Raw genomic sequence first — 15,690 nt, 5'->3', positions numbered from 1 at the left:
AGATGTGACAGAAACCACATATAAGATTCCTGTTGTTAGGCTGAAATCCAAGAATAGAAGGAAAAAAAAAACTAAAAAGGTACATTTTACGTCTTATTTAAACCTCAAAATTTGTGAGGGGCTTATTATTTTTAACAGAAAAATGGGTTCTGAAGCCCTTTCTGGCCTCCAAAGTTACTGCGTGCCTGCAATCCACATACTCAAGATACACGAGGGTTTTCCCAAGTCTTTTTGGTTCATTTTGTTTGGTTAACAGGAGTAAACTCTGTACAGAGATTATGCGCGTTATTTTATCTGGTATAAGAGTGAACTCACGGGGCTGGAGAGATGGCTCAGAGGTTAAGAGCACTGACTGCTCTTCCAGAGGTCCTGAGTTCAAATCCCAGCAACCACATGGTGGCTCACAACCATCTGTAATGAGATCTGATGCCCTCTTCTGGTGTGTCTGAAGACAGCGACAGTGTACTCATATAAAATAAAACGTTTAAAAAAAAAAAAAAAAGAGTGAACTCACTAGTCTAATAGTTCTTGAATTCTTAGCATGCTGGGTTCAGGGTATTCAGATCAGGAACAGATCAGATGCAGATACAGCCTTCCCTCCCTAGGACAGTGGTTCTCAACCTTCCTAACGCTGCAGTCCTTTAATACAGTTCCTTGTGTAGTAATGACCCCAACCATAACATTATTTTCATGGCTACTTCATAACTGTACTTTTGCAGCTGTTATGAATCATAGTGCAAATATCTGTTTTCTCATGATCTTAGGCGACGACCCCTCTCAAACAGTCATCCTACCCCAAAGGCTCTCTACCCGCAGGTTAAGAACCACTGCTCTAGGACCAGCTGTGTGAACTGAAATTCCCAGAAAACATTCTGCAGGATCATTTGAATGACTAAAATGTCTTTGGTTGGGGCTGGGAAGGCGGTTAAGAGCAAAGGACCTGGGTTTAATTCATGGTATTCACATGGTGGCTCACAACCATCTGTAACTCCAATTTCAGGGGATCCGACGCTCTCCCTGGTCTCAGCTGGTACCGGGGAGACACGGATAAAATTCCTATACACATTATAAGAATAATTCCAGAATTTGTGAACTTAATTCTACCTTCTATAAATTCTTTTCCCCCCTCTTTTTGTTTTTTTGAGACAGGGTTTCAGCTCTGGCTGTCCTGGAACTTGATCTGTAGACCAGGCTAGCTTCAAACTCAAGCGATCCTCCTGCCTCTGCCTCCTGAGTGCTGAGATTAAGGGCGTGTGCCACCTCTGCCTGGCTTGTTTCCTATAAATTCTTAAACTGGCGGTGACAACCAAGGACCAAATAGAGTGCATTCTGCATTTATAAGTATCTCTGCTAAGTAGGAGAAGGAAGGTAATTAAGGAGAAACGTTTACCTGGCTTCTAGGAAAAATAAACAGAAATTCTTGGATAGTAGTCGTCATTTTTGCGTTAATGTGACACAGACGGATTTTAACCTGTTTGCTTTTGCTTTTGTTCTATCTTGCTTTTGAGACGGGGTTCCTGTTTCCACTTCTGTCTTTTTAGGATTGCAGGGAGTTTCTATATCTGGCTGCTGGGGCCTTGAATAGGAGCTTACCTAAGGCCAGTCCGGAGCCATCACAGTGGGGCATAGTGTTTGTTGTGACGGACACTACAGGACGATGCGCTGTGCTTGAACAAGAGAGGGAGAAGGCTGGGTGAGAAGGAAGAAAGGGTGGGCTGTGCTCAGGCTTGATCCCTCAGAGGAGCCTAGATTGTAGAGGGAAGGATGACACAGCAGGATGGCACAGCTTGTGTGGGAAGGGCGCGCTGGTGGCAGAGGAGGCTGAGTTATTGTTCTTGGGTGCATCCAGTGATTCATTAAGACCGTTAAGCTTGTGAGTCCATGTTTCCTTCCTTGGAGTCACATGAAAATGAGCAGAGAGTGGTCATAAGCACAGGGTTAGCCTTGACAGAATGATTTTTCAGTGGAGGCCCGTGGGCAGCTGTGGACACACACCCCCACTCCAGTACACAAGTATGCCCGGGTGACAGCTACATAAGCAGAACCTTCCTGACCCTGCAAGCCCCGCTCTGTGGGAATCCTGCCTGGGGCTGCCAGAGCCACGGCCCATTTTGATCAGAGTATCTCCTTCACTTTCCTATTCTTCCATCCTGATTCTTGCCATCAGAAACAGGTAAGTGGAGATAAACGGGTCCACTGAAATGATATACCCTACAGCAGCAGGGCTTAGCCGTTAAGAGTGCCAGTCTTGCAAAGCAGAGTCCTGGCCCTGCCGCTCAACCACTGGGACTCGAGGCTGCTGCTCAGTGGACAGTCGTGGTGAACTCCGTCTGTGCCTAGAATACCTTTCCCATCCAGTGCCTCCTTATAGTCAAGTTTCGCCATGACAGTGCTCCTTCTAGGAGGCCTTGTCCTACAGGCAAGGGTCAAGCAGTCCTGTGAGAGCTTCTGCCCTTACTGGACTTTATTCTCCTGGCTTTTTGCCTGTTTCCCTAGCTTTATAGTCCTCAGGGAAAGGGACTGTATTTTTTTCCACCATTTTCTCCCTAGGCTGTAGTATAGTTGACTGGGTGTTTGCTTAACATCCACTGAGGGATGCAGGGGAAGATGGGAAATAGGGAAAGTGGACACAGAATTTGTGCTCCTCCTCCCGGGCAAGTGCTCCTGTATCCAGACAGTGGCTGATGATTGCTTCACACAGCCTGCACCTCAGGTTCGAACAAGGACCTCCTCTACAGCCTAGTTTTAAGAATTGACCTTTGGGGGGGTTGGGGATTTAGCTCAGTGGTAGAGCGCTTGCCTAGGAAGCGCAAGGCCCTGGGTTCGGTCCCCAGCTCCGGGGGGGGGGGGGGGGGGGAAGAATTGACCTTTGGATCATAATGGTGTGCCTGAGGTCCTAGCACTTGGGAGGTAGAGGCAGAAAGATCAGAAATTCAAGGCCAGCCTCTGCTACAAGAGACCCTGTCTCAAATAACAAAAAAAAAACAAAAAAAAAAAAAACAAAAAAAAACAAAAACAAAAAAAAAAATACAAATTTGACCTTCTAATCCCGCCTGCCTCTTTTTTTTTTTTTTTTTTCCGGAGCTGGGGACCGAACCCAGGGCCTACCGCTTGCTAGGCAAGCGCTCTACCACTGAGCTAAATCCCCAGCCCGCACATCAGTTTTCTTTTCTTTTTTTTTTTTTTTTTGGTTCTTTTTTTCGGAGCTGGGGACCGACCTCTCTGCTAATCTGACTCACATGTTTGGAAGGCTGCAGGATGATGTCATCACGCAGATGAAGGCAGGTACAAGATAAAACGAGGCCTGTCATTGGACGAGAAGGAAGGATGGGTGGGAGAAAAATTTTAGAGAGGAGGAGGAGGAGACTGGAGCAAGGAGAGAGGAGAGAAGCAGCAGAGAGAACATGGAGGCTGATGTTAAGATTCCTCTCTGCACATTTACAGGTTGTTATGGATGTTCTTAAGGGATGGATGTGTACAGGGCTTTGTACATCTAGGTGGGCAATTATATCTTATCAATTGGATCAGAGGTTATTGTGTTGTGTGTTCTTTTATATGGTTCTTTAATTGAATTCCAGAAAGTTTGTGGTGGCTTGAGACACTGGGCTGCCACGGAGTTGGGATGTGTATGTCTGGCATGGTGGCAGCCTGCCTTGGGAATTAGGCGGGTAGAGAGATTGTTGCCAGCTTGGAGAGTAGCCATCGGCAGTGTGATGTGGGATGGAGCAGAGCGGGTGAGACGCTTTGCTGACTGAGATGAAGACATCTAACAGATGTCTTAGGGCACCAAGGTGCCAGACCTAGTGCAAGATGAAAGACAGCATTTATTTAATTTTACGGCAACAGAAGACTGTCTCAGAATATAGTGGTTTCTTCTTTTTTTTTTTTTAAAGCATTTTCTTTTTTATTTATTTATTTTTTCTTTTTGGAGCTGAGGACCGAACCCAGGGCCTTGTGCTTGCTAGTCAAGCGCTCTACTACTGAGCTAAATCCCCAACCCAGAGTATAGTGGTTTCTAAAGGAGCAGCCCCGGAGAGGAAGTGAAAGGCAAACCAAGTCACAGCATCCCCTTTCTTTAGATGGAGTAGAGCTCCCTTGCTCTTCTCAGGGCCGGCCAACCAAGGGTTCCTAGGGACGAAGCAAGGCCAGCACCCTCAGGGACAGACTCTTGTCTTAGTTCTCCTTCAAGGTATCCTTTTCCTCCATTTTCAGTTAAAATCTTATGTGGCAAGCTGAGCATGCCCAGAGACATTTCTGCCCATCGCTTCTACATATATGTACCACCCCCTTGAAAAACTTTGTTTTTCACTTTTAGTTAACAACATGACTTGAGCTTGCTCAGATGACTTAACTGAGCATGCTCATGTGTATACACTAGGACCACCCTAGTATGTCTATGAAGCAGGCCCCGGAATAAAGTACTCTTGCTCCATTCGCTCTCCTGGACAGTACATGAAAACATCCTTCCCCACTTCTTTATATCTTAGCCAAGCTAATTCTGGCCTGGCACTCACCAAGACATTGTGAGCCTGTTGTGTTTGATTATGTGGTCTCTAAATTCCACTCACCCAAAAGACTGCACTTGGGTTTGCAGTTTTTCCTCTATTTATTTACATCTGGGTTTGGTTGGTTGGTTTTGGTTTTGTTTTGTCTTTTTTTTTCTTTTCTTTTTTTTTTTTTTTTTTTTTTTTGCCTAGGTTTATGTAGCCTAGGCTGGCCTCAATTATACATTGTAGCTGGCCTTGAACTCTAAATTTCTTGTTTCCAACCCCATGTGTGTGGTGCTGGGATAGAAGGCACACACCACCATGCCTGACTTCAAGAGTTATTCATTTTTTGATTATCTAAAGTTTAGTATAACTGAGAATCTTTTCTTGTTTCTTTGTTCATTAAGGCAGGGTCTCTTGTAGCCATGGTAGGCCTCAAACTCAACTCCTAATCTCCTTGACTCTTTTTCCCAAATCTGGGATTATAGGTGTGTGCCACCATGCCTGGCTCGGGCTCACTAATGTTCCAGCCCTTCCTTTGACTTTCCTGAGAGGAAATGACACAGGAGAGTTTGGTTTTGGTACTTGGTGGGGGTCTTGAAACAGTCGTGTGATTTGAGCAGGTGCTGAAGTCATTCCTGTTAGCATTCTGTCTAGGCTCCCCCCACAGTTAAATGGCAACAGCCAAGTAGGGACTCACTATAAAAGGGGCTGCTTGCCCCTCCTCTCTCTCTCTTGCTCCTCTTTTGCCTTCTTGTTCTTACTCTCTCCCCATTCCCCTCCCCCTGTCTCTCCACTTGCTCATGGCCTGTCTCTACTTCTCTTCCTTCCCTCCCTACCCGCCCCTGCCTTTCTCTGTCTCTATTAACCTCCTAACTTCCCTCCCCATGCCCTAAATAAACTCTTTTCTATACTATACCATCATTGTTGTGTGGCTGGTCCCTCAGGGTGGATACCTCAACATGGGTCCTTGGACGCACCCCTTCCCCCATACCTGACCACACCTCCATAGAACATATCCCTTCTCTCTTTATCTTTTTTATAAGCACATCAATTCCTGGGCCTGATTCAAAACACATTCCTGGATGGTCAGTAACCTGTCAGCCCGTCAGTCAGCCCCTCCAGGGCCCTGACAAAATCAGTCTTCGGAGAGGTAGTGGGTTAAGTTAATGTCACAAGCGGAGCACTGCCCTTAAATGGCAAGGAGGGAAGACTGCCTAGGTCACAAGATGATGAGGGACTCGGTACAAGCCAGGGGAAACCCCACAACCTCCAGCATGGCAGGGAGGAATGTTTTTCTAGAGGGCCTTTCCTCTCTGTGGCTGGACAAGGGTTGAAGCAGAATCTGGAGCAAGGAGGTGGGCGCTTCATTTTTCCTCACTCCTCACCACTCCCTTCCCTCCAGGTCTCAGGTTAAGGCTGCCCTTCACACCCACCACAGCTACTAGCAGGACCCAGACAGTGTGAAAGGGCTGGGTAAAGGCCACTCACCACATACAACAGGGAAATTGCAGCGGGAAGTAGGTGGCTGGGGGGAGCAGGGAGAACATAGGCTAAGGGGACTCACAAGCCACCAAGGGCAGTGGAGACCAGCTGAGGAGAGAGCCTGCCTCTTCAGTGCTGTTTCTGGCAACCATCTTCTTACCATAAACTATAGCTTACACAAGTAGAAAAGAGGCTAAAGATTTTTGGTTTGAGGTCTTTTTTTATTTATTTGTGTGTTGTTTTTAAGACAGGGCCTCTCTTGGTACTCTTGGGCTGTTCTGAAACTTACCATGTAGCCCAGGCAGCCCCCCACACTTATGTTCTTTTTACTTCATATGTCTAATTTTAGCTATTATGAATAAAGCTACTATGAACATTCAAATATCAGTGCTCATGTGGGCAAGCATTTTCATAAACCAGTGGAATTACTGCTTGATTTGGTAACTGAATATTTACTCACAAGACAGGGCCACACTATTTCCCAGAATGGTTTAACCATTCCATTCTCACCAGCAACATAGGACCCTTCCCATTGCTCCTCATCCTCACTCACAATTTATGTACATTTATAAATGCTAAGGGGTTGGGGATTTAGCTCAGTGGTAGAGCGCTTGCCTAGCAAGCACAAGGCCCTGGGTTCGGTCCCCAGCTCCGAAAAAAAGAAAAAAGAAAAAAAAATGCTAACAAGCTGGGTATAATTGGTGATGCACTCCCAAGGCAGAGGCAAGCTGATCTCTGGGAGTTTGAGGCCAGGTTGGTTTACATAGTGAGGCCCAGTTCAACCAGGCTACACAGTGAGACTTTGTCTCAAATAAAACAAACCTCTAACAATTGCAGGGGGTATAGAGTCAATTGGTCTGTCTGTCTGTCCCTTCATCCCTCCCCTCCCTCCCCACTCCCAGGTTAGCATTAAACTCCTGGGCTCATATGATCTTCCTTCTGCCTTGCCTTCCCATGTTGGACTACAGGTACGCACCACCATGCTGGCTTTGGTCATTCATGGTTTCCTTTTCCCCCACAATGGAATTCTCAGCACACACACCCAGTACCCATTGTTAAAGATATCCATGAATATTTTTGGTTTGTGCTATTATAGATATCTTTTTTTAAAGATTTATTTATTTATTATATATGAGTACATTGTAGCTGTCCTCAGACACACCAGAAGAGGGCATCAGATCTCATTACAGATGATTGTGAGCCACCATGTGGTGGCTGAGAATTGAACACCGGACCTCTGGAAGAGCAGTCAGTGCTCTTAACTGCTGAGCCACCTCTCCAGCCCTATAGGTATCTTAAGTAAACATTCCACCTTGCCTGTATATAGGATGGAATACCATATTAATATTTTGTTCTATATCCTTTGCTAAATTCACCTATTGGTTCAAGCAATTTTTAGTTGATTGCTTAGGATTTTCTACATATATAACAAGATTATCTTTGAGTAATGTTACTTCCTGTCGATGGCTCTTTTTTTTCTTTTTCTTTTTTCTTTTTTCTTTTTTTTTTTTTTTTTTTTTTTTTGGTTCTTTTTTTTCGGAGCTGGGGACCGAACCCAGGGCCTTGCGCTTCCTAGGCAAGCGCTCTACCACTGAGCTAAATCCCCAACCCCGGCTCTTTTTTTTCTTACACACTGGAGAAGCAACAAAGAACACCGCTTGGGGTTGGGGATTTAGCTCAGTGATAGAGCGCTTGCCTAGGAAGCGCAAGGCCCTGGGTTCAGTCCCCAGCTCCGAAAAAAAGAAGCAAAAAAAAAAAAAAAAAAAAAAAAAAAAAGAACACTGCTGACAGCCAGGTATGGTGGCACATGCCTTGGATCCCAGCACTTGGGAGACAGACAGATCGCTTTGAGTTTGAGGCCAACTTATTCTACATGAGTGACCAGCCAAGGTTACATAGTGAGACCCTGTCTCAAAAACAAATCAAAGAACACAAACAACAACATTGAAATACTTCTATTGACAAGAAGCATGGAAAACGGGCATCTTGATTGACGCCTTTCAAAGCTTTACTGGATGGAAACAATCACTGGGCTGTTGAGATGATCCAGCAGGTTCTTGCCACCAAGCCTGACGAGTTGAGTTCAACCTCTGGGACCCACATGATGGAAGGAGAGAACAGACTCTTAAAAACTGTCCTTTGTGGGCAGGAGAGATGGGTCAGTGGTTAAGAGGCCTGGCTGCTCTTCCAGAGGATTAGCTCCTAGCATCCATATAGTGACTCACAACAATCTGTAACTGTAGTCTCAGGGGATCAGATGACCTATCTGGTATAAAAATAGATGTACAGGCAGACAAAACATTTATATACATAAGAGAAATAATTTTTCTTCAAAGAAAGTTGAGCAGGGTGGTAGGAGCATATACCTTTAATCCCAGTACTGGGAGGTAGAGGCATATCTCTGAGAGTTCGAAGTCAGCCTGGTCTACAGAGGAGTTCCAGGACAGCCTAGGCTACACATTTAAACCCTTGTCTCAAAAAATTAAAGAAAAGCAACAAACAAGAAACAAAGAAATATTGTCCTTTGGCTTCTAAATCTGTGGTATATCACACAAATGCCCCCCACCTTTTTCTCTCTCTCTCTTTCCTAAATGAATAAAATACAATTTTAAAAGAAAATAGAGAAATAACCTTACTGGTTCTAATAGGGCACACACGAAGTACGATGGACTATGGAAACGTGTGTAGTCAGAGCTCTGCAGAAGACAGAGGATATAAGTCGTATATATTGGGGAAGCCGTAGAAAGGCAGCCTGTTTAAAAACCTCTGCCACTGTCCTTGATATGGCCTGTTCACAGAAGCCATCTCCACTCTGTCATGCCTGCCCTGCCCGGTCGTGACCCTCTCCCATTGTTTCAGGATGCTGTCCTTTCCCCGCGTGGTGGCCTGCTCACGGACCTGTTCCCGCTTCCTGGGGCTGAGCCTGGGGACCGCATCCCTGTGCTCTGCTGGTGCCAACATTGCGCTCCTCTTTCCTAACTGGGATGGGACCTACCTGATGAGGGGCCTCATTGGCAAGCATGCAATGCTGGGTGCTGGGCTCTGGGGAGGAGGCCTCATGGTATGTGTTTTGGGTTCAGGGAGGAGGAATTTCCAAAAACCTCCTTTAGGAATGGAGCTGGGAGGTGGTGTTGGGTATTCCAACAAGTTGGTTTGGGGCCATAAACAGTCCAAAGAAAAGGAGGGGGCTGGAGAGATGGCTCAGTGGTTAAGAGCACTGACTGACCTTCCAGAGGTCCTGAGTTCAAATCCCAGGAACTACAGGGGCTCACAACCATCTGTAATATGCATTAAATAAATAAATATAAAAAAAAGAAAAAAAAAAAGAAAAAAAAAAAAAGAAAAGGAGGACTTGTCATGGATTGCTGGATTTTTAGCTTGGATCCGGGAAGCCTAGATGAATGTTAGCACCTCAGAGTCAAGTCAGGCTAAACCAGCAACCTGGGCCCTAAGGCCATTGCAACAGCTGTGCGTGGCCCGAGAAATGCAAATCACCCAGTCTTTTCTTTCAGATGTATTTATTTTTATATGATGTACGTATGTATGTATATGTGTATATGTGTATGTGTGTATGTATGTATATGCATGTATGTATATGTGTATGTGTGTATGTATGTATATATGTATGTATGTATGTATATGCACCACGTGGGTGCAGGAAATTTCAGAGTCCAGAAGAGGGTGTTCGATTCCCTGGAACTGCAGTCATAGGCTATAAGTCTCGGTGTGTGTTGGAAACCAAGCCTGGGTCCTCTGAAAGAACATCAGTGCTCTTAATCACAGAGGCATCCCTCTGGCCCGACCTGGTCTCCTGGTAACACACTTCTCTGTTCTCCAGGTACTCCTGGCGGCAACTCTCATCTCCCTGACCGGACGCTTCAGCAAGAGTGCACCCTGCCTGCAGGTAAGCAACAGCCCCACCCCTTTGTCACAACTCCCACATGTTTTGCTCTAGACGCAAAGGGCTCCAGGGGCAGTTTTAGTTTTCAGGCTCGAAGTCAGTTCCTAACTGTGCCCTTTAACAACTCTAAACTCTTGACAAGTAGTGTTATTTTTCCAGCTCATCTGTAAGAAGGGAATTGCTCAGGGCAAAGGAAGAAGTGGCTAATGAATCACAGATGTCCACAGAAATGTGATAAACTGCTATTTTCTCTGATATACTGAGTAGTATGAGTAGGATTTAAATATACTGTAATCGTATATCTTTTATAGAAAGTTTCCTGGTTGACTTCTTATATATTTACTTAGGGTTTTTTGTTTTTTTAATCATCTGCTTTCATGTGTGTCTGGTGTTTTGGCTGCTTGTGTATTCATGTGCCACTTGTGCGCCTTGTGTCTGAGGAGGCCAGGAGAGGCTGTCAGATCCTCTGGGACTGGAGTTCCAGATAGTTGTGAGCTGTTATGTGGGTGCTGGGAATAAAACTCATCTTCTGGAAGAGCAAGCAAGCTCTCTTAATGGCTGAACCATCTTTCTCCTCTCCGATCCCTATTTGGGAGTTCTTGAAACAGGTCTTCACTAAGTGGCCTGAAGCTAGCCTTGAACTTGTCATCCTCCTGCCTCGTCTCCCCTGTGCTGGCATTATGGTGTGACACACTTTGCTGGTGCTTGACTAGTTTAGTATTTTCTTAGAGGGCTGGGGTGTAGCTCCCTGGTAGAGCCTTTGCCTAATATGCCTGAGGTACTGGGGTGGGATCTCAGCACTAAAACCAACACACAACCAAACAAATCACACACGTGTATGACGTACACGGACACCTGATTATGTGTGTGCCCACACACTTAGAGATTTTTCTTTCTGTTATAAATAATCCAGCTGGGGCTGGAGACATGGCTCAGAGGTTAAGAGTACTGGTTTTTCTTCCAAAGGTCCTGAGTTCAATTCCCAGCAACCACATGGTGGCTCCATCCATAATAAGATCTGGTGCCCTCTTCTGGCCTGCAGGGGTACATGCAGGGAGAGCACTGCATACTGAGTAATTATAAATCGTTAAAAAGAGAATCCAACCAGCAACCCACCAATTGATATCTAATTTATATCCAGTTTATATCTAATTCTTTTAACTCTATTTTCAAAGATCTCGAGCTGAGTGTGGTGGCTCACCCCTCTTGTTAGGACCAACGTTGGGGTTTAAGGCCTGTGCCCAGACAGAGCACACCAAGCCAACGTGGTTCCATGTGGAAAGGTTTAATGAGAGAAGAAGAGGAGAGGAGAGGAAAGACTGGCCATGAGCACGTGGTGGGAAGTGGGGGATGGGGAGAGAAGGTATAGGGAAGAGAAGAGAAGAGAAGAGAAGAGAAGAGAAGAGAAGAGAAGAGCAGAGCAGAGCAGAGCAGAGCAAAGAGGGAGAGGAGGAGGCAAGCAGCCCCCTTTATAATCAGGCACAGCTGGCTGTTGCCAGGCAACTGTGGGGCGGAGCATACCTGGCTGTTTCCAGGCAACTGTGGGGGTGGAGCTTAGACAGAATACCAACACCTCTTTACACCAACTTTTGGAAGGTGGAAACAGGATGATCAGGAGTTCAAGGTCATCCTGAGCTACATAGTTATGATCAGTGAGGATTCTATGTATATGTGAGAGTGTGTGTGTACACATGTGTATGTATGTATATATATTCATACATCTTGTTCTAGTTTGCCTTCTATTGCTGTGAACACCATGAACAAAGAAACAAAAAGAAAAAGGTTTATTTCATCTCATAACCTGTAGGTTACAATCCACTACTGAGGAAAGCCAGGGCAGGCACTCAAGGCAGAAACCTAGAGGCAGGAACTGAAGTGACCATGGAGGAAAGCTGCTTATTGGCTTGCTTCCAGGCTAACGGTCAGTACCTCCAGGACCACCTGCCCATGGATGGCACCACCACAGTGGGCTGGGCCCTCCTGCCTCAGTCAACAGTTAAGAAAAGTCCACGCACTCATGCTTATGGGCCAATCTGATGGAGACAAATGCTCAATTGAAATTCCCTCTTCTCTTCTGCTGATTTCCACAGCCCACACACACACATGGGAAGTCCTCTGACTGAGTTCCATGCTAAAACGTTAAATATAAACACACACTTCATTCACTGATCTCTGTTCTCTTATGCCTGAATGAGTGACTTTTAATCTTGAATGAACATCAAATTTTCTGAAGGATTTGCTAAAACAAATTTGCTCAGTCTCATCCTGCGTTTCTGACCCAGGAAATCAGGGATGGAGTGGAGAGAGTCTGCACTTTAACATGCGCTCCCAAGTGATGTGCCCTTGCTACACTGGGAGAACCATGGTGCTGGGCTTCTGTCAGATTAACCAAGTTTGAGTCCTGTAACATTGGAGTCAACTCCTTATCTGCTTCCTTCCTGCCTTTTGTACTTGATTTGGAAAAGAGACCAAGAGTGGGAAGTTTGGAGCTTTAAAACCGATAGCTTGTCACTAGGGGAGAAAAATGGATGTGCAATAAACAGTTTGCTAGCTCAGAGCTGAGACACTGAAGTAGATGAACAAGAGGGTATCAACCGCCAAAGACCCTGAGCAGTGAGGAGATGCAGATCTGTGTGTGTGTGTGTGTGTGTGTGTGTCTGTCTGTCTGTCTGTCTGTCTGTCCTTTCTCAACAATCTCATCCTGGCTCTATCCAGTAACAGACACCTCATCAGCCATGCGTAGACATGTTATAAGGGTAGGAGAACGCCTGGCCTCCAGAGAAGACTTGGCCATGTCACCCCAGCTCCCCCCGGACCACAGCTCTGTGTGAGCTCTGTCTCTGCCTCTCCTGCAGGTGTTCGTTGGTCTATTGTCAGGTGGCCTGGCTCTGCTTGGGGCTATGATTTGCTTTCTCACTTCCGGAGTAGCCTTGAAAGATGGTCCCTTTTGCATGTTTGACGTTTTATCCTCCAATCAGACACAAGCTTGGAAATTCAGCTATCCCTTTAAAGATCTGCACAACAGGTAATGGTCACTCGTAAGCCCAGACCCATGATTTGAACCAGGGAAGTCTGATCTTGGGTTTTCTATTAGAGTTCCCTAATTGTCTTTTCTTCTTTATTCTTGACCCCTGACCTTGTTCTTGGGTCTAGGAATTATTTGTATGACCATTCGCTCTGGACCTCCGTCTGCCTGGAGCCCTCTAAGGCTGTGGTTTGGCACGTGGCCTTCTTCTCCGTCCTCCTGTGTATCAGCCTCCTCCAGCTTCTCCTGGTGGCCATCCATCTTGTCAATAGCATCCTTAGCCTGTTCTGCAGCTTCTGTGAGAAGCGCTAGGTAATGGAGCTCTCAGGGTGAGCTCCCCCAAATCTTTTCTGCAAGAATAGGTTGTGAATCCCTCTTGGGCCTTCCTATAGGATGACAGGGCTTCCTTGCTCATAGCAGGAATGACAAGAACCCGAAAGTCATGCCGTGTTCTTTGATATGGTGATACAGCAACAGAGGAAATGCTGGTATATTAATGATCTCACTTCAGCCTCTTAAAAACCCCATAAAAGTTGGCCACATGTTAACACAGAGAAGTTGGGACTCCCTGATAATAACGAGCTTTCTAATCCCAAGCACACAGCGAGGTGACCCTCAACTTCTTTTATGTTGTTGTTTATTCTTTTTGTCTATTTTTTTAAAGATATATATATTTATTTATATATGTGAGTACACTGTAGCTGTCTTCAGACACACCAGAAGAGGTCATCAAATCTCATTACAGATAGTTTTAAGTCACCATGTGGTTGCTGGGATCTGAACTCAGGACCTCTGGAAGATCAGTCAGTGCTCTTAACTACTGAGCCATCTTTCCAGCCCTCTTTTTGTCTTTTTTAAAGACAGGATTTCTTTGTGTAGCCTGGACTGTCCATTGTCCTGGAACTAGCTCATAGACCAGGCTGGCCTCAAACTCAAGAGATTTGCCTGCCTCTGCCTCCTAAATTCTGGGATTAGAGGTATGTGCCACCACTGCCTGACTGACCTCCTAACTTCTAAATTGAAGTTTACTGTTTTAATAGACCTGTGTTTCCTCAATCATAGGCTGATTGAAACCCTACTCACCAGTATGACTACTGGTGCCAGGCCCTTACACGGTAATCAGAGATATACCAGTCACAAAGGTGAGATCCAGATCCATTAGGATTGGCAACCTCACATGAAGAGCTGGTGATCTGAGAGCTACAGCCGGGAGCATCGTCAGTTTTAGACCAGCCTGGGCTACAACACTGAGACCCGGTCTCCAACAAAGAGACTCAGGGCATAAGGGAGGCAGTGGGTAGGGAGTTCTGGGAAACTGAGAGAGTAGTTGAGTAGTTTACTGGTACAGCATAAGTGATGTGTTGGGTCAGTTTCCAACACTGGAGAAGGAAGGAAGGAAGGAAGGAAACTACTCTGGGAGAAAGCTACAGATGACCATGCTTATTAGCATGAAGAGGATTTGGTGGGTCCCTTATTAGCCAGTGATTAAGAGCAGGCTAGTGCCTCAGAACGCTGGGTAGAGAGCACGGCATGCAAGGGTTATTAAAGTCTGAAGGCTGAAATCGCATTCACCAGGTGCAGGCTGAGGGCTGGGTTTTAAATAATAAGGACCCCTTTCCCAATAGGGAGGGAGGAACACTTTGATCTCTAAAACCTCAGACAAGTGTCCTTTCTCACAGAAGAGGTTCCTTTACATCTGCTCCTCTCCCAGCAGGGAAAGAAGGAACCTTTGACCTATAAAACATCTTACAAGTATCCTTCATCAGGAGAAGAGAAAAACCCTTTATTTATATTCAAGATGGGGCTCCTAGGGGTGAGGGGTGTGGGGGTTGGGGGGGAGGTTAGGAAAACCGGGACCTTCCCTAAGCCAGTTCAAAAGAGAGACCAATGAGATGGCTCACTAGGTAAAAGTGCCTGCGCTAAACCAAAGTCCTGGGGTTTAATCCATATTGCAGAACTGTAATTGCCCTCTGACCCACACCCCCCCACAACTCCTACCCCCATACACAAATAAATGCGAATTTTTTAGTTTAATTTTGTGTATATGGATGTTTTCCCTGTATACTTGATTGTATCTACAGAGCCCAGAAGAGGGTGTGAGGTTCCTTGAAATAGATACTTACAGATGGTCATGAGTTACCATGTGGGTGCTGGAAATTGAAATCTGGGTCCTCTGTGTTGGTATCTCTTGTGCGCTGTGTAAAGGTTATCTTTGTTATGATTTCAATGCTGATTTCTGTACTGCGGAGGTGCGCGTACAGTCCTGACTCTGGTATTGTTCCTTTTATGAAGCATCACCCATTTCAGAGTTTTGTAAACATCTTCTCCATCCCCTTCTGATTGGTTTAATAAAGAGCTGCACGACCTATAGGAAAGCAGGAGAGGAAAGGCGGAACTTCCGGGCAGAGAGAGGAACTCTGGGAAAGAGTCAGAGGCCAGTACTGAGCAGAGGTAAATAGCGAGCCACGTGGCAGACCTTAGATTACAATAAACGGATTAATTGGCACTAGTTGGGAAATAGCCTAAGCTAATGAGCTACATAATAAATAATAATTGTTTGTGTGTCATTACTGGGTGGTTGGTGGTCAGGGCCAGTCCGGCAGTACCTCTGGGAGAGTAGGTTGCGTTCTTAATCGCTGAAACCTCCCAGCCCCCCAGATCGTTAAAGGATGAAGAGAAGGGAAGGAGAGACTCAGATCTCACTTGTTACCTGAGAAGAAAAGGCCACATGAGAACCCAGAGGGAGTCTACCATGTGCAAGCCAAAGAGGCAGGTCTCCATGGAAACCAAAG

At 45.7% G+C, this 15,690-nt stretch overlaps 1 protein-coding gene across 2 annotated transcripts; it reads left to right on the top strand.

Moving 5' to 3' along the window:
• The first annotated feature begins 2,029 nt into the window (after positions 1-2,029).
• On the top strand, positions 2,030-14,932 carry Tm4sf19 (transmembrane 4 L six family member 19). Of its 2 annotated transcripts, none has more exon segments than NM_001105873.1 (5): positions 2,030-2,173; positions 8,832-9,033; positions 9,811-9,876; positions 12,729-12,898; positions 13,027-13,210. In NM_001105873.1, coding segments are annotated over 4 exon segments (621 nt in total). In that variant the 5' UTR covers positions 2,030-2,173; position 8,832.
• The last annotated feature ends 758 nt before the right edge of the window (positions 14,933-15,690 follow it).

This window comes from Rattus norvegicus, chromosome 11, assembly GCF_021556685.1.
Source record: "Rattus norvegicus strain SHRSP/BbbUtx chromosome 11, alternate assembly SHRSP_T2T, whole genome shotgun sequence".
In the NCBI taxonomy this organism is placed as follows: domain Eukaryota; kingdom Metazoa; phylum Chordata; class Mammalia; order Rodentia; family Muridae; genus Rattus; species Rattus norvegicus.
The sequence above is the reverse complement of the archived record's forward strand: the minus strand, read 5'-3'. Positions and strand labels throughout refer to the sequence as shown.